The 18554-nt window shown below is 43.1% G+C and overlaps 1 protein-coding gene across 1 annotated transcript in view; it reads left to right on the top strand.

Moving 5' to 3' along the window:
- Nucleotides 1-224: 224 nt before the first annotated feature.
- The window catches only part of LOC137904537 (receptor-type tyrosine-protein phosphatase mu-like), a 139814-nt gene continuing 121484 nt past the window's right edge, over nucleotides 225-18554 (top strand). Inside the window, exon 1 of the mRNA XM_068748730.1 lies at nucleotides 225-297. Within this exon, the coding sequence (XP_068604831.1) occupies nucleotides 225-297 (73 nt within the window). The remainder of the gene's footprint in view (nucleotides 298-18554) is intronic.

Here is an 18554-nt window from a genome sequence, read left to right as displayed (position 1 = left end):
GCGGAGCAGCGGGCAAGGAGCAGCCGCGCCGGCTATACGCGTCCTCTCAAACCCCGAGAGCGCGCCAGGAGTCGGAGGGAAGCGAAGACACTTTAGATTCAGCTCTGCCAAAAGTAGAGGTAGAATTCAAGTTGCAATTAAGAGCAAAGAGTTGCCAGTTAACCCCGCGGCTTCTCGGGGAGGGGGTGGCGTGGGGGGGTGAAAGCCACGACGCCGCTATCGACATGGATAAAGTTATCACCTGCTTGCTTGCTGTAATGACCCTGATACTGTCCGTCCGAGGGGAACTTTTCAAAGGTAAGGAGGATTATCTGCAGACGTTTATGCGCCTCCGGAACGTGCGCGCAGTCCTGGGAGGGAAAGGCATTTAAACTCCGTTATTTTCCGTCGCAATAATAATAATAATGAAAAAAAAGGAGTTGATGAAAGTAGCGTAATTTTTTTTTTTTTTTTTAAAAACAGGGCATTCATATTTCGATTTGGCGACTGACTTCCAATAATGGCAGTGCCGGTAGTTTGTTCTCACTTTGCGCAACGAACAGGTGCGAACAGCGGGCAGGGGGGGGGGGGGGGGGTCGATGCACACAAGTTTAAGGGGTCTAAGGGGCTCATTGTTTGTGTCTAACTTTATCTTGGTAAGTTGTTGTCTAATGTGATTAACCTCAGGGGATTCACGCGCAGAAGCGTCGCCGCACGCGCACGCGCACGCGCTGGCGGGAAGCCAAAGGACACCTGCTCCCGTTATTTCACATCGAACTCCCGGTGTCCATCCGTAGTTCCCCACCCAAAATGCTCAGCCTGAATATTTGGCAAGTTGTTGTCATCAGTTCAAGACAAGTCAAGTTGTGTGTTTTATAAAGTCACACGGTTTGTTTGTTTGTTTGTTTGTTTATAGGCTGCCTTACAGAGTAGTTTATGCTCTTGTTGATTTTTAAGTTGTCAATAATCTAAATCCTGTTGTGGTACTATTCAAAGATTCCGTTTTAATTCACTCGCTCTTAAAAACGGACCCATCTCTTATTTTTTTTTTCTTCAATGCATTCTTTTTGAAACTAGGAATACACGCTTCTAGATTTTTCCTGAAAACTCTTTTCAATGTAAAAATAATAATAATAATTTTACAGGCTGACTGATTGACTGATGCAAGTTTCTTCATATAGATAAAAAACAACAACAGCAACAGTCCTACCAATATAAGTCTATTCAAAGCTTTGCAAAGAGAAAAGTTCAGAAATTAGACGGTGATTCATCTTATTTTTATTCAAACAATAGTCCGGACTGACAGCATTGCTGTGTTGCCCATAGATGCCTCAGGGACTTAACATTCAGAATCTAATTTAGCAAGTAAAGAGGTCGTTTTTTTTGTTCCCCGTTGAATTATCTATGTGGAAAAAAAAGACACATTAGCCCATTTTCTGGCCAATCAATGGACAGAGAATAGACGTCCAGTCAGAGGGTGATCCGTATTTTTAAAACATACTAAAGATGGAGAATAGACTGGTCCTGTATCTGAGTGTGTTTGATTTACATCCCTGAGGAAGCGGTGTGTGCGGTGAAGCTGTGAAACGGCGTGCGGCTCCAGGACTGCGCTGCGTGCTGTGGGTCTCAACGGGCAACTTTTCCAGGAGCCTGTTGGGGGCAGCATGGCACACATATAATATGATAGCCAGATGATAAAGTCAAGCTGCTCACAGAAGAGGAGCACGTACAGATCAGGATTCAGATGCACTCTGGAAACTATCTGTGACAAAAAGCATCACTTTTCCTAGAGGAGCATCAGCTCAATATAGGATGAATAGACAGATGTCATCGAGGCGAAGTTCCATCCTTCAGTTCCATCAGTTCCATCAGAACCGGGACCGCTGCAGGGTTCCCAGAGATGCCGGAACCATTGATGAAGGTGCTTCAAACTGCGTGAATGTGTGTTTGTAGAAATCAATCAGATGCGTGTCCATCCCCTCTGGCTTGGTGACACATTAGCCACACGTGGTCGGGGAAGCGCAGGCTAAACATGAGCCTGAGCCGCGTCTCCAGACATTTGTTATGTGATAATCGAGTACCGGACCACTCTGGAGCCCGACGCGAATCCAGAGAGCCGTCCTCTGCAAGTCTGTTCATTTAATAATCAGCACCGAGTCCATGATCAGGCTCTCTCTGTATCAGTTGCATCTCCTCCCTTGGCGGACTTTGTTTAAACATCTGGATATCTGCTCTCAGTGGCAGCGATGAAGTGGTCTTTTGTTGTTCTTTTGTTGTTGTTGTTGTTGTTGTCCCTGTTGCATTCACAATGCCCAATCGATGCTCTAGAGGTTCAGAGAGCGAGAGAGAGCGAGAGAGAGAAATGTATAAAGTATAAATCACTTATTATGCATGGCCGCCGCTTCTGTTCTGTCGCATTGTGAGGACAGCACTTTTCTAAAAGGCCTGACCTTTGATGTCTATACTCTGTCTTTGGGCCGAGCACATTAAATTCCAAGGAAGCTGTGCACTTTGTTATGTTTACCTTGTTTTTCAGCGGCCATAAAGCCTGCCTCGTTTTCCGCTCGGGCTCGGCGGCGCGTTGAGAATAATGCCCATGCTTGGAGTGCAGCGCTGCAGTTTGTCATCGCGGAGCGACGGCAGCAGATAGTGTCCTGGCCGACCGATCCCAATCCATCCACGCTGTGACCGAGCAGTAAAACAACAGCAAGTGCTGCTCACAAAGACAAACAGCACTTCATTTGAAGTCTGACAATAATTTAGAGCCTGAAAAGCATTTTTGTTTTCATCTTCCAGCTGACTTAATAGAGACTTCTCCAAAAGGTGTCCTCAAGGGTGGTAGCTTCCTTTGTGCGAGGCAGTGGAGAATGAAATTAAATATGCATGTGATTTTTTTTTTTCTTTTTATGGCTTCAACCAATGGAGGAAAGAAGCTCCATGGTGACTGCTGATAGTACAAAGCAGAAAGTGAGGTGTCTACATTCTTTTAACTTTGTTTTTCAGACGCTCGCGATGATAATGAAGTCAGTGGAAGGACTTAGACTCTCTGAAGCTGCTCACACCGCGGGTGCATGTGCTGAGCGTGCCTTTAACACCGATCGCAACTCATAGACGAGGAAGGGGTGGCGTTACTTTCAAAACGAAACTTTGATCCATTCAAAGTGACTGGACTTGTGAACCAGCAGCATCTGGGCATGTCTACTTTACACCAAGCAGCAGAACAGTGCCATGAACAAATGAGAACGATGCTCTTAAACACGTCCGCTGCAAGAACAGTCTGCTGCCTGAACCATCAGCAGCAAAAAATCCCAAGATGGTGTTTGACTCTCGTGAGCAACATCTTCTAGAGGAAGCCGTCATGCTGGCGGAAGTTTCTACTATTATTTATTTATTCGACTTATTTGATCAGAAACAGAAAACAGGTTGCATTCTGAGAGAAGGATTGCATTATTCAGCTCGGTTCCTTCCCGGGATGTCGGCATCTGTTCTGCGAGGAAGGCGCCACAAGGCATTCTTGGAAATGTAGGAAATCGGTAATGCCGAGTTACGAAGGGGGATCAAGTCAAAGCACCAAAAGAAGAAAAAAAAGCAACACTTTCAGAACACCGGAGACATTGCTAAGATCACAGATTGATGACGTGTGTGTGTGTGTGTGTGTGTTTGTGTATGCATCAGAATCCATGGTGGACGTTCCATCAATTTTGAAAGTCAGTGAAACGACTTGTGGAGGAGAAGGAAAGATTCAGACCTTTGTTTGGATACAATTTGCAGTACTTTAAATCAGATATTTCCAATTTGTCTGGCCCCATGGCAACTACAATCGATGCACACCTCCATTCTCACATGACATATTCAAAGAAAAAATATATTCCTTTCCACGCGTATCAGGATTAAAACATATTCCACAAGACTTTCACATTTTTGGCTTATTTTAAATGACTGACTTCAGTTATCAAAAGTGGTGCGATAGGCTGCTTTAAGAAGGCTACAGAAACGACGCTCAGTTCACTTTGTGAGATTTTTTTATTATTTTTTTTAGTGATGCCTCTTACTTCACTCAAGATTGGGATTTTAAATGACTCTGAGATTATCGTCCTGATTCTAATCCTTAATATGGGTGTGCGTAAATCTCCATCGGCACAAAATGTTATTTTTAAAACGTGGACTTCAAATGTAGGCCGCAGAAGGTAATTAGATAAGTTAACGTGCACTTAAGCAAAGTTCATGCATCGCTGCTCCTATTAATCCAGTGTAAAGGTTCCAATAAATATTTGTAGTTTTATCATAAACTCAATTTATTTGGTGTATTATCTGCAGACTGGCAGGTGTTCCTGTCATTTGCGCACACAAACAAATGCAGATTTGTTCTCTGCAACATTCTCAACCACTTTAAATCCATTGTCCTTTCATTTTAGATTATTCTTTTATTTCATGATGGCACCCTCTTGTTTTGCATTAATTTAGCACAGTCGGATTGGTTCTCCGTCCGCGTTTGAGCGTCTGTTTGCCCACAGCTAATCAAATGTAGCATAACTCAGTGATGTCAGCACTCTGTCACAGGCAGGTGGTTTATTGAACCAGACAGCAGCTTCCCACACACACACACACATACACACACACACACGAGCCACACCCAATCATTTTCTTTATGGGTTTTGTCATGTAACTGTTGAACAAGCCTCCGTCAAACGATGCACCACAAAGGTCATTCTGTAGTCCAGGTGGGGGGTCCGGATACAGCGATTTTAACGAGATGCTTGTGCTCTCCTAGATCTTTGATCACCATGACGATTACCGCTACCAACAACTTGTATCATCATCAAACACAGATACACGCCACGGAAGAGGATACACTCCCCCCAAGGCATTTTTACATTTACTTTGGTGTTGCACGGTATTAACAGTTTTTAGAAAACATTTATTTTCTCCCCCCCAACAAATATAGACGAAATGAAATTTCACTTTGTTAAAATAACTCTCCTCCTTGCTCTGCCTCAGAGTGCCTGAGGGTTATCCTGTTTTTCGATGTTATCATTTATTATTTCGATGTTGAATCCATGACAACCAAAGAATGCCCGACGTCAGCTGATCATCTAATTGGCAATTCAGAGTAATGGGCCAGTAATATATACCATATAAACCTCTGTGGAAATGCTCAGCGTATATTTAAATGGACTTTCCTGAAATTTGAGCATAACAGGACAACAGTGATATAAAGGCTCTAATTTGAATCTTAAATTAAAGTTGAGAGGAGTTGGAAATTAAATCAACGTACAGAGACAAGACTGAAAAGATTACAGAGGGAAAATAAAGTGAGTAAAAAGCTTCAAACTTCTACCGCCATAATGGTCATCGTCACATCACTGGCGCTCCACTCGACAGCCAATCATTAGCTGTTGATTTGCAAGTGATTTTATTTCCATTCCTGAGAGGCAGCGATGGTTTGAAGTCCGGATGATGCGGCTATGCCATCTAGCAGCGCCGCAGCGGAATGATAATTGGCCTTGAGATGTGACTGTTTGAAGGATGCTGGACAAACAGAGCTGCTCTAATTATACACGGCTCCTTCTTCCAATGAAGTGGATAAAAGCTAATGAATCGCACACAGGCCAGCGCAGGGGCTGCTTAATGAAGAGCGAGCGAGAGGCAGAGAGGGAGTGTTTGTGTGTCTGAGGCAAGCCTCAGCGATTCTGTGATCTCATCACCATGTCCAAGAGAAGCAACAACAACTCACGGAAGCAAAACAACAACAACTTACTATGCAGCAGATCATGTTTACAGAAGTCTGCATTCAATGTCGGCGTCTCTGCGAGTCCGCGCACCCTGGAAATATTCACTAATTAGTGCTCCGAGGGCCTCGATTGTTATTAATGGTGACAAGAAGGAGGAGAGAAACAGATTCAGATTCAGGACATATAATTTGATTTGTAGTCCTACCTGCATGGAAGGCTGCATGTCTGCTCACTTTTATTCAAACTTAAAAAATAAATTCTTTTGAAAAGAAAATGACTCCTGCTATCTTGATAACTCTAAAATGTGCAGCAGTGGCAAAAGGACTGGCAGGTTCACCAGTGTGATTTTAGAGAGTTGAGTTGACCTCCACCCCGGCACATTCGTCTGAACCTCCAGTTCATGCAGCTTTTCTCCACCACGGGTTATTATGTGCAGTCAAATCGATTGTGATCGCGTGCACTTTGATGTGCGGTTCAGTTGAGCACGCATGCCTGACATGCAGCCCGAAGTTTCATTTTCCAGTCTGTCAAATGAAACTCCTGGTGCAAAGTTTCTCCTGTAATTTCATGAATAACTCAGGCTGCCTCCTTCATGGGACGAAGGCTCTTGCAAACTGGGATGAGAGCGTTTTCATGCCAAGAACCTGTCCACCTGGGCTTGATGCTCCTCACACCACCGGTGGTAGTGTTTGTGGAGGAGGGGGGGCTGCTACTGCCGTTTCACCTTGTCTCCTGTTATTTATTAAGCTTTTGTCAAGGCTCAGGCAGCAGGCAGGTGCACATCCCCCCCCCCAATCCGGGCCCTATGACTATAACCAGGGGCTAAATTCTCCATTACTGTCAGTCTGAATCTGCTGCCGTCACATTAGCACACGTCATGCAGTCATTAATGCATTAGGCCTTGTTTGAGTGCCAGTTATTTGCATCGCCTCTTTGCCCTTGTGCTAAAAGCTACTTTGGCTGAACCTATTGACGATTTAACTATTCAATAATGGACCAACCCCTCAGGATAAATTAGACTCTCTGAATGATGCTTATTTCAACGTGAAAGAACCAAAATTAATTTTCATATATATATATATATTTAGAGCTTTCTGATAAGCATATGTATTTTTTACTGCTGGTGTCTTTTCATATGATCTCATCACTGACAGTCAAGCACATTATCATCCACCCTTTTCCCCAACTTCCTCCCAAAGCAGAATGTAACTGATTATTCTCCTATCGGTCACACTCTGGCACCTATTTGGAGGCTGTAATCTGTTTGCTGTTGAGACTCCTTGGGGGAAGCATGCAGCTGATAAGAGACTGCTGTTCTGCAAACAGCCCTCTGACCTCCTCAGGCTGGGCTTGGCTTGTTTTCAAACGGGTCTCTTTTGTATCGGCCCCCAAGCTCAAACCTCTGCGTGACCGATTCCCTAGAGGAAGCTTTAATGGCATTACTGTACGCTGCACGCTATGCAGGGCAGTCACTCTGGATCTGAAGCACAGGGAGACAGCCCTGAATCTGGATGCATCATGTAGGAATGGAGTTATACGGTGATACAGTGGCATTCATTTTAAACCATATTATGAATATTTGCACATTTAAACTTTAAAAAAATAAAATGTATAATATTGTCATTGAAATCTGACATGAGAAGAGCGTGTACATTATTCCAGTGAGGAAAACTGGACACACCACCCTCAAGGACGATCGGTCCGCTCCCTGATAACTAACACATCCTTCCTTTCATTTGTCAGCATGCCTGAGCACGATGCATTGATAATCAGTTGCCACCGGCCGAGCTGCAGTGAATTGTTGCACTAAATCACTTTCGGTGTTAAACACCGCTTCATTGACACGGCTGTTAAGAAACGCAGCTGCAGGGCCAAGCGTTAGAGACAAAGCAAAGCAAAGCAAAAAAAAAAAAAACAATAACCAGAAAAGATGATGCTTGGCTTGAAGCTTGACTCCCACCCTGTAATCAGAGTTTGCCACACTAAAGAAATTACAGGCCACAGGAGTCATTAGAGGCGTGGGCGTAGCTCGGCATTGCAAACGGAAACCAAGTTGAAAACATGTGTTTTTAGAATAATGCACATCTGAATAAACAAACCAGTGTAAATCTGACAAGCTGGCTGTAATGATAGTGCAACCGAGACCAGGAGGATGAATTCAGTTGGACATTGTGAGGGCAAAAGGAGTAATTAATGTTAAAAGCCTCCAGCATCAGTAGGATTTTCATCAGCAGTATCATCAGTTTGACTGCTTGAAAATAGTTTAGAATAGTCGTGGGGAATAACACTGACAATGGTTGAACAAGTGAGAACAGAATGATCGTGTTTTAGATTATGTCCCTATTATAAACTGTTAGAGTGAAGCCATCTAAACACGAATGCAAACATGTTTCTGTGGCGTAAATAGTCTTCAGGAAGACGAATGAAGGGAATTGCAAAATTATTTCAAGTTATGGTTTGAATGAGATCAATTATCAAAACACCGAAATGTATTTGTTAAGTCGCCATGGCTGGAATTGAACAAGTCAGTGTGTCTTTCATTCTATTCTACTTTGCTTAGTGCTGTCAAGAGAGATAATTTTTTTGAGCAATTAATTAATTATGATCTGTAATTAATTGATCTAATTAATCTCTTTTTTAATCTCATGAAAAATTGCTGAGAAAAGCCCCCAATTTCCATTTAAATTCATTGAATTTTTGTGGCAGATAAAAAGATTGATGTATGATAACAAAAAGTCGTTTTATAAAGTCATTGATAGTTTTTAACAGACGCGAATCAGAATCAGAAAACGTCATTAATCCCAGCAGGAAATTCCATTCCAACAGATGCAGTCCTATCATTTACATTCTGCTGTATTTGCAGAATGTCTTTGCTTGTCGTACATCGTTCTGATTTTGGTCACTGGACTCAGTTTGCAACACCTGTTAACCCCTCGTCTCCCACTATGTCCATCGGCCTGCAGTTCATCGCGATCCACTTGGCGAGTGCATTCGTCAGCTTGTCGGTCGCAAACTTGCTCATATACGCGGGGTGTTCTCCTACAGTTTAGTTTGGCGGAGAGCTTTGCTAATTGCTTGCTAAGTTGCTAACGACTTCGCTGCTAACGTTATCTGCGGCTGCACTCGCGACTGGGTGCTTCGGTGGTAAACAAACTGCTTTTTACAAAGAGTGACAGCCTATGTGTCCACTTCAGGGTGTCACTGACTCTTCCATCCCCAACAACTCAAGAACAAAAAGCCCAACGCATAAAATCAGATTTTTATCACAAGGCAATGCAGAAACAGTAAAGTTAGAGATTCAAAATTTGATGAAGCCGATTAAAACACATAACGCGCTAAATATGACTGTAATTAATTAATCACAATTAATTGCAGATAATTGCAGTGACTGGTGTACACTTACCGACAAACTGTGTAAAGGGTTCAAATTAGATGCCTTTATTGTCAGTTAGCCTGACAATTAAATACAAGAAAAGTAAATAAATAAAGCAAATAAGAGAACCATAGGTGGGCTAATAAAAGTAGATTTTGTCTTGTATGCCCAATTTTAATTGGTCATTATCTTCCACATAAAAGTTTTCTGTTTGAAGTTGTTAGGAATGGAAACATGCTAACTTGGGGTCAAACCAACATCGTGGCGACCTTTGTCATGCATAAAACATTGATATGTTAACAAGAAATTCAACAGCTACTTATATCTAAAGGAAAAATCTATATTATAATTATATTGTCTTACGGTGTGTCCGAGGCTGTGCTCGAGTAAAGCACATACAGTTCAACTAATAGTCAGGGGTGTTAACCTTGTAAATCTTTACTCTATTTGAAACTGACATTATTGGGCTGACCAGCCCAATATTGTTTATTTCAAGGTAGAACTGAAAATATAATCCGTTTAAATTCATTGAATTCACTGACCTCAGTGAATACCCTTAAGGGTTCTATTGCTACAGTGGTTTAGCATGGCCGTTATCATGTTTATGGATTGGATTTACATCTCTGTCTCCGTCTCCTTCCAGCCAGTTATCATTAAACTGGACACTCGTTGCTCCACTGGCCACTTTAAGACATTTAAAAACATATTTTAGCACCCACAGCCATGAAGATTTTCAAATTTAATGTTGATATTGGTGAGTTTTTTCTACAGGACAGCAGCAGGCCTTATAAATGCTCGGAGCTGCTCGGTATTAGTCCCAAAAGAAACATTACAGATGTGGTCTGCTGTTGTCTGGTGAGGCAGAGGCTATGTTCATTCATTCATTCATTCATTCATTCATTCATTTTCTGAACTGCTTTGTCTGTTACCGGGTCTCGGGTCGTGCTGGAGAACCCAGAGAAAACCCACGCAGACACTGGGAGAACATGCAAACTCGGAAACGGAAAGGTTGCAATAATAATAATTCACTGCCACGAGCCCAGAGCCAGCCATGAGACTAATATTCAGCAGCACCTGTGTTCCTGGAATTCCGCCCTGTCCGACTTTTCCGTGGGGAAAACCTCAACTCAGCATCAACCCAGCTGTGGTTTCTCCGAACTGTCAAAAATAGCCAAAATGTGTTTGTAGCCCCGAGCTTTGAAACCATTCTGGTACCAAGCTGCCATACTGTCGGGTGAAAATAATTCCTTGTACTTATACTTATGTCATATACTTGTTGATCTAAACAAGCGTTTTCTCACGTGAAATAAAACTCACCAAGTGACTCTTTAGTAGTCACCAGCAGAGTTTTGCCATGTTTCATTTTTTTTATTGGCACGTCAGGAATCTTTCATTCAAACAACGGGAAAATTGACTTAACTCACTTTGTGTGAAGTTGTCAAGAAGAAAGATTTTTTCTTGCCAATTATAACACGAGTACACCGGTTTGGTAAAAGCATCAAAACTGGTTTGTATTATTGTAAAACCTTTTTTTTTTTACACTATTGTTCAAACATTGCTGATGATTTACTCCACATTCGTACTTCAAATGTCTTTTTTTTCTCTTGGGTTTTGTAGTTATGTGTTCGATTTTTGTGTCATTGTTTTATGCGTGACAATAATGCCAGGACTTTTTTCAGTTCATTTTTTTAGACATTTCTTTCAGTTGTTTTTTTTTTTTTTTTCCTCTCTTATCCACATTTTGTCAGTCAGCCTTCATTTTCTGCAATTATCTGAACAAAAGACACTCAACGGTTGACAGATCAAATGTGTTCAATCGTGCGTGTAGGCGTCTGTGCACATACACACAGCGAGAGGAGGTGGACGGCAGAAGCTGCCATGCCTTAATGAATCCTGGGCACCGGATAATTGGTGACACCATGGAGTGAGGGAGTGAAGAAAGTCACCCGATTGGCGTGGAAAAGGCAGAGGACGGCAGATCCTGCCTTAACACAAACCTTCCATGCTCATTTGATGAACACACAGGAGGAGAGAACACCTACATATATTCTTCCTATCAAAATCATGTAAATGCAAAACTCCTTGCTGGCCGGCCTTTTCAATCTTTTCCCGTTTCATGATCGCTCGTCAGGCCTTTTCACCTCTGCTCCCTCGGAGAGCTGGGAATGGGCGGCATGAGCATCGGTTCCAACTCGCATCGCCATTTAAGTAACAGAACAAAGTGATACATGCTTGTGACAGGCATTAATAATCATGCATTCCTCTTCCTCTTGAAAATCCAATGTGACCTTGAAGCCCCGTGCACCCTGACCTCAGTGAATACCCTTAAGGGTTCTATTGCTACAGTGGTTTAGCATGGCCGTTATCATGTTTATGGATTGGATTTACATAGCGCTTGTTTTGCCGTAGAGGATTATTCTGTGATTCTCTTAATGTTCAGCTCCCACCTTCCACACAGGAAGTTTAAAATTCATTTTTTCCACTTGAATTGTGGTTAAGATCCCCTCTAAGCTTGAACCTGATAGCAGTGGCAGAGGTTGTTGTAGCTCTTCCTGCCATGCCCTGAGATGGTCGGCTGACCCGTCATCCTCACAATACACAAGTTTGGCTTTGGTCACTGGCGCTTGAGGCCTCCTTCCACTGTCTCAGAGCTGACCTCGATCTGTTAGGAGAGAGGGGGGGATATAAAGTCACCTTCTATTTATTGTATCCCCAGCTGTGATTAAGCTAAAAACATTACTGTATGTTTGAGTAATTACTAATGAGGAAGACTATCAGTAGTGTTGCTCAGCCAGTCTCTTGCTGATACTAATGGCTGCTTCTCGCCCCATTTACAACGTATTTCCAGAACGAATCATTATCTGTCATTGAAATGTAGAATTATACCAGCATCTAGAAGCCAATTATGAAATGACCTAATGTACAGCCAGCATATCACTGGCTTGAAGAACAGTGCAATTGCATTGCAGCTCAGGAAAGATTAGCGACTAAAAGGTATTAAAATCCCCGTCTATCCTCTTTTGTCGCTGGTTCACATCTGACACAAAGTCGGTTTGTGGGCGGACTGACCATGTTGTTTCAGAGCCTGACATGAACTTACTTGATCAAACATCCTCCATGCTCGCGGGCTGACAAACACAAAAGGAAATCACATTTTCTTCCACTTCACTTCACTGCCTCTGACTCAAGTGACAGATCCAGCCCAGCCTGTGATCTGGCTGTCCTCGACGACACGGGGAGATCAAAGAAGGCAACAATATTTACATAAAAGATTATGTATGAGTTGTAATTAGTCCCTGCCTCACAAGTGACAGGGGGGGGGGATGTGATTTTGGCTGGAAGATGAAACGAAGGTGAGGTGAGATTTATAATAAGCAGGTCTGCGCCTTTGTGTCCCATTTTTAATTGAAGAAATCTCCAAAGACTGTCCAGCTTCTCCAGGAGCTCCTGACTGACAAAAAAAGATAGATTAGGATAAGTCTTATTAATTTTTATGAATGCTTTCTTGCACATTCATTTTCTCCAAGATAATTACTCTGGCTTCTAAATTCATGTGCCAAAGTGTAAACCCCTGCAATTCCAGTCCGTTTTAGAGTCAGCGATACAAGCTTTCTGCTGTGGGCAAAACACACACACACACACACACAAAAAAAAAAAACCCACACGAACCATTTAAACTGTATTCCGCTTAAATATTTATTTGCATGTGTAACATTTTTCTGAAGATGTGTCAACTGCCAAAGCTGTGAGAGAAATCTCTTTAGCGTGGCAGCACCCCAGCCTGTCATTACAGGTAATTACCCTGCCACAAAGAGACAAGAGGGGGGGGGGGGGGGGGGGGGGGTCACATTGTTTGGTGTGTTCATTGGATTATTATCTCGAATTGTGGGAGTAAGACAATTTCAGCGAGGTGAAGGTTCATCTTGTAAAAGGGTACTATTTTCAGAAATTAAATCGGACGCCCTCAGACGTGCCTCCCTTATCTCTGACTAATACACCAGCTCACACGCCGGAGCAGTGACAGTGGCGAAGCGCAGAGGCCGATCCTCCCGAGGGCGGAGCTGACATTTACGCCGAAAATTCACCTTTGGTTTCTGCCTCTGGATTTATGATCTCGCTCTTATCTAGATTCAATGGAAAATGTTCATTACTGCTGCTAGACGGCCAAGCATGTGACTTTCTGTCATGGCCTTCAGAGAGTAAAGGTAGTGGGAATAGTTTTGTGCTCCACCAGTGATTTTATAATCGCCATGACGGCAACATGTTGCCGTTTTAGAAGGGCGTGATAGGCTTCCATCGAGGAGCCTTGCATCTGACGGGATGCCAGACAAGTCGGTCGGCTGCGGAGGTGAAATGTTCAAATATTGCACTTAATTAATGTTTCACTCTGCTCGAATTCGGTCAATCCCTAAATCCAGGAGGGATATTATCCTCTACCCGTTAATAGGTTTTTAAACATCTTTTCAATTGACTTGAGAATAAGTAGAGCGTTGCTTAATATTTTTTTAATAGTCAACTGCAGCTGTCTCGCTAAGGACATTTACCAGAATTATTATTATTCTCGATTTGTCTCCCATCCGTCCAATTCCTCTAACTGCGTACTCTTTGTGGGATCACGGCGGGCTAGAACATATACCAGCTGACATTGAGCGAGAAGCAGAGCACAGCTAAGAAAAGCTGATTTCATCACGGAACAAAGGAAATAAATGAAAAGAATTACCCCTATAGGTAATTTAGAGTCACCACTTTACCTGTCATGCATGTTTTTGAACCGTTGGAGGAAGCAAAGGGACAAAAGAGGCAACAAGTGCAATCAGAGATTGCAGACCCTCGCCTCCATAGATCAACGCCATTTTCGGGGAGGACTTGAACCCAGCACTTGCTTGTTGTGAGGTGATGAGGAAGTTAGATCACAACGCAGCCACTATTTATGTTCTTGAATCAACAATAATACCTATTTTTGTAAAATTTTTAATGAATATCCTGAAAAATGAATGGTAGGTCAGGAGACAGGCTGAATCCCCCCCCCGTGAGCCTACATGATGTTAATGCCCCTGATATGTGGCGGCACACACTCTGACAGCCAGGATAATGAGGAAAACACTCGAAATCCAGATAATTCCTCCAAAAAATATACGCTGCATTGCACAGATCAGGTTTTATTGTTGTGAGGTCTGAGCAGAACAAGGGAATATGGTGCCAACAAAACAATGATAAATTGACTGCAGATCTCATAAATGATGCCGGGCAGGCAGGCAGACAGCAAAAGCCCATATTTCTTGCACTCAGTCTGTGGCACTTTTAATGAGGGGCATTGTTCAGAAACGCAGTTTGTCAATGCAATCATCCGTTTTCCTGACAGCTATTCGGCCAGCGGGGGCCTCTTTTGTTAAGAAATAGTGGAAATTGGTTTGCGATTTTAACAATCTGTTGCAAAACGGAGGTAAATTTAATGTGCCAAGAATCTTACAATTCACCTATTTGCTGCTTTAAGTGAATTGTAGCAGCTCAAGTCACATGATGGCATCTATTGTTAAATATATGGTTTGGAGACTGGATGGATTTTTCAAGCAGCCCATTTTAAACGATTTTAAACTTCTTCCTGTGTTTTAACCTGCATGGACCTACTTCAGTCTTGCTACACTCCCTGCGTGTTCGTCTTCGGCTAATGTTGCTGTAGCCTGAGGACATGGCGTTTGACTCCGGAGGTAAGATATCTCAGTTGCATAGATGGATCTGTGGAGACAGGGATCACTTGGGAAGACGGCATAACTCCGCCAAGATCCTGCTTTCATTTACGGGCCTCACGCTGATCTGAAGCAACATTCCTGTTTCGCCATCAGCGTCCCATCTCATCGCCTTCCCTCTACCGGTGCCGTGTACAGAAAAAAACCAAACAAGAGTATCTAGATTGGGGCAGTGAGACTGAGCTCAAGCCAGGTGGTACTCCTGGAGTCACAGGGTAGCGTCGATCCGCCGTACCATGGGAGGGAGGATTGACATGATAACATAGTCTACCACGTCATTGTACCACCCGGTAGCTCGGCCACACAGCTTAATGCCTCTGCACGGGTGCAGAGCCGAAACACTCGGCGCCATCCTCGATCAGTCCTCTGTCAAAACAAGGGGGTTTTGTCAGCCATGAGGGGTGTTGCATCCCTTTCAGTTCTTGCCAACGGAAGCACTATTACTGCCTGCCAATGCCCCGGGAAAGAAAAAGGGAAACGTAATATGCATATTATTGTAATACCAGCCGTCAGTGCCTGGAATTACTTGGCATGATAGCATAACGAATGTGATGCCTTGTAGGTTTCTGCACAAAGCTGTTTTGCCACTTGGATGAATAATTCATACTAGCCCAGAGGCAATGCATTAACCAGGCAAGAACTAAGAAAATTAGCCATCAATTAGTGTTTATTTATGGGAATACTTCTTTTTCTTGATTTTATTTTCGTGTGTGCCAAAAACAGATATATGCAGAATAATGTGTTTTTGACCTCTCTGACCTTGGAAATACAAATTAGCAGAAGGGAGGAGAGGAAACTGAGGTCTCGCTTGCAGGATGCATCAGATGACCCGTCATGCTGCTGCTGCTGGTCTCTCCGTCTCAGCCGGCCTCCAGATGTGCGGAATCAGAGTCAGCCTCTCAAAGCAGACTGATTCAGTCTCCCGGCGAACGATGTGCAAGGGACTTTGTTGACTGAGGGGAAATTATATGAGGTCTTAATGCTGCCCACACGTGAGCTAAACCTGGATCTCCTTGGACCACACAGCCCCCCCACCACCATGTCCTCCACCTCCTCCACCTCCCCCCCCCTCCCCCCTGGCTGTTCCTAGCCAAGTACACTGGCAGCTTGCCCGGATACATTGGTAGTCATTAGTTGTCACTGGAACGATGTGAGACGTCGCTCTTATTCGCAGGGGCTGTTGTCGAAAGTGATCCTCCTTGCAAAGGACAAAGATTAAAAACGAGAGAGAAAAATTAAACTGGTCTTGTTGTATAGTTTGTCTTCTCAGCACCGGTGAGGAGACAGTCATGAATAATTTAAACATGTTTTTCTTTCCTAATGACCTTTCATTTAGTTCTTTAAGATGAAAAAATAAATGAATTGGGATTTAACAAAAGTTGAATGCCTCCCTCTTTAAATGTGTCAGACTCAAGACTCTTGGTTTGTTTCTCAAGGTCAGTGAGTGGAGAAAATATATCCAGCCAATTGAATGAAAGTTGATTGAAGGATGGTTTTTATACAAATCTGACAAGCTGTCGACGGGAGGATGAAGAATAAGGAAAAAAAGAGCCCTGCCAGATATTCATGAGGATAACTCTCGAGCGTCTCCGCTCCCGTTTTCTTCCTTTGTGTAGCTTTGATTGTGAAGAATTACGCTGCTGTGGATGTTCCGTCCTTTTCACGCGCGCCAAATTTGTGGCGCTGCAACGAGTCATTGTGTTGGCCAGAAGATAAGGGCGGCCAGGTGACAGCCGTGTTTCAGCTCCCGCCGAGTTGTGGGATAAGCTCACTTCATATCAGGTTATTTGTTTTAGTTTAGATCAGGGGTGTCAAACTCATTTTCTCCAAGGGCTACATGAGCATTATGTTTGCCCTCCAAAGGCCAAATGTAAACCTTAACACAGTCAAAAATGTAACTAAATATAATGTAATTTAATGTAAAATAAATGTAACTACTCCTTAACATGCTGGACATGGACATGCACAAACCAAAAAAAAAACAACCAAAGTGGGCAAGATAAAGAACATTCACCGAGTCAAAGCCGCAGAAAAGACGGCACTTTCAGGATCAGCACTGGACAGCTACATATATAGCCGACTACCTACGGAGCTGTCCAGTGCTGATCCTGAGCGCCATATGTCGCCGAGGTCAACATGCCACCGCATGCTGGAAAAAACAAAAAGGTTTGAATAATTCAATAGTCAATAGTCATAATTTCCTGCATGCAGCGTGTTGCTATTGTTATTGCCATGTTGCTGAATTGTTCCGTTTGATCAGTTCACTACTTAAGTTACAAACATTGCATATTCAATTGTATAGTTGTAAAAATATATGTATAGATTATTGCTGTTATTCTAACATAAATCCTTTCAATTGGTCAGGTTAAGAAAACCACACTACTCCATCGATCAATAAGCAAACTTATTCAAGTAAATAATATGAAATAATAAATAAAGTAAAATATCATCCAACACAAGTTATGGCATTAACCTTGTTCAAAACTCCTTTGTCACAGTTGATGGGCCAGAACTGCAGTACAACCAACAAATGTGGGCTGTTAAGAACCTGTGTGACAGATGCCGCATTTTACAAAAACAAATGTCTGCACATAGCTCTCGCGGGCCACAAAAATGACTTGGAGGGCCACTTTTGGCCCCCGGGCCTTGAGTTTGACACATGCGGTTTAGATCGCCTGAAAAGAACTCAAGAAGAAAAGGGGCTGCTTTTCATGCGTGAACCTTGACGGTCGATTGTGCAGTACCAGGATGTGAAGTAAATAGTGAAGCTGCTGATCATTAAAAGCTTAAGCGTGACCTCTCTGGCCATTTGTAGGTCAGGACTGTGGATATGCTGAACTTTAAATGCAGTGCTCTTTTTTTCTTTGTGTCCTCGCATGGTCACTGAAACCTGCTCTTTAGCGCTCAGCTACTCAGGATGATATATATTTTGCGGTTCAGTGTGTGCGCTTGTTAGCCATGCTCCTCCCTTTTGGAGCAAATGTGAGCTATCGATGTTTAGACAGCCTGAAGGCACATGACTAACAGGATAGAGTATTTTCTTGTAGGCAGAATGCAGGCACGTGCATTTAGGAAGGACATAATCCAGTTAATCAGCATGTGAGGATAAAAGGTGAGAGAGAGGTTCTAAATATCTATTTCCATTTCATCACCCAACCCAATACTGAATGTGATTCTTTGGGAAAATGTCAACAATTAAGCCTTTACTGCCAAACGTATCATATTTGATATCATATTTGATTCCATTAAGACCTTATTTTTCAAAAATCAGAGCATTCTGACGATTACTTCATGGTACGGGCTTTAAAGGGCGCAGATTATTGTAGACATTCAGGATATTGCAGGCTTGTGCACACATCGAAAGTAAGAGTTAAATAGTTGAGTTAAAGTTGCAGTAACCTCAGCGCTACGACAAATTGCTGTGGAGTCCTTAAATGTGGTGATCGAAGCCTCTTCCTGTTTTGAGTTCTTTTACAGGGCAACATGGCGGTGTAGTGGGTGGTGCTGTCTCAGGTTTCCGGTTCAAATCCTATCTGTCTGTATGTTCTCCCTGTGTCTGCCTTGGGTTCTCTCTGGTTTCCTCCCACCTCCAAAGACATGCAATTCAGGTGACTAGCTCACTCCAAATTGTCCATCTATGTGAGTGCTTAAGTGAGTGAGTGTCTGTCATGTGTGTGGCCCCACGACGCGCTGGCGACCCGTCCGGGGTGTGCCCCGCCTCTC

Source organism: Brachionichthys hirsutus, chromosome 15 (assembly GCF_040956055.1).
Source record: "Brachionichthys hirsutus isolate HB-005 chromosome 15, CSIRO-AGI_Bhir_v1, whole genome shotgun sequence".
NCBI classification, from domain to species: Eukaryota; Metazoa; Chordata; class Actinopteri; order Lophiiformes; family Brachionichthyidae; genus Brachionichthys; species Brachionichthys hirsutus.
The sequence above is the reverse complement of the archived record's forward strand: the minus strand, read 5'-3'. Positions and strand labels throughout refer to the sequence as shown.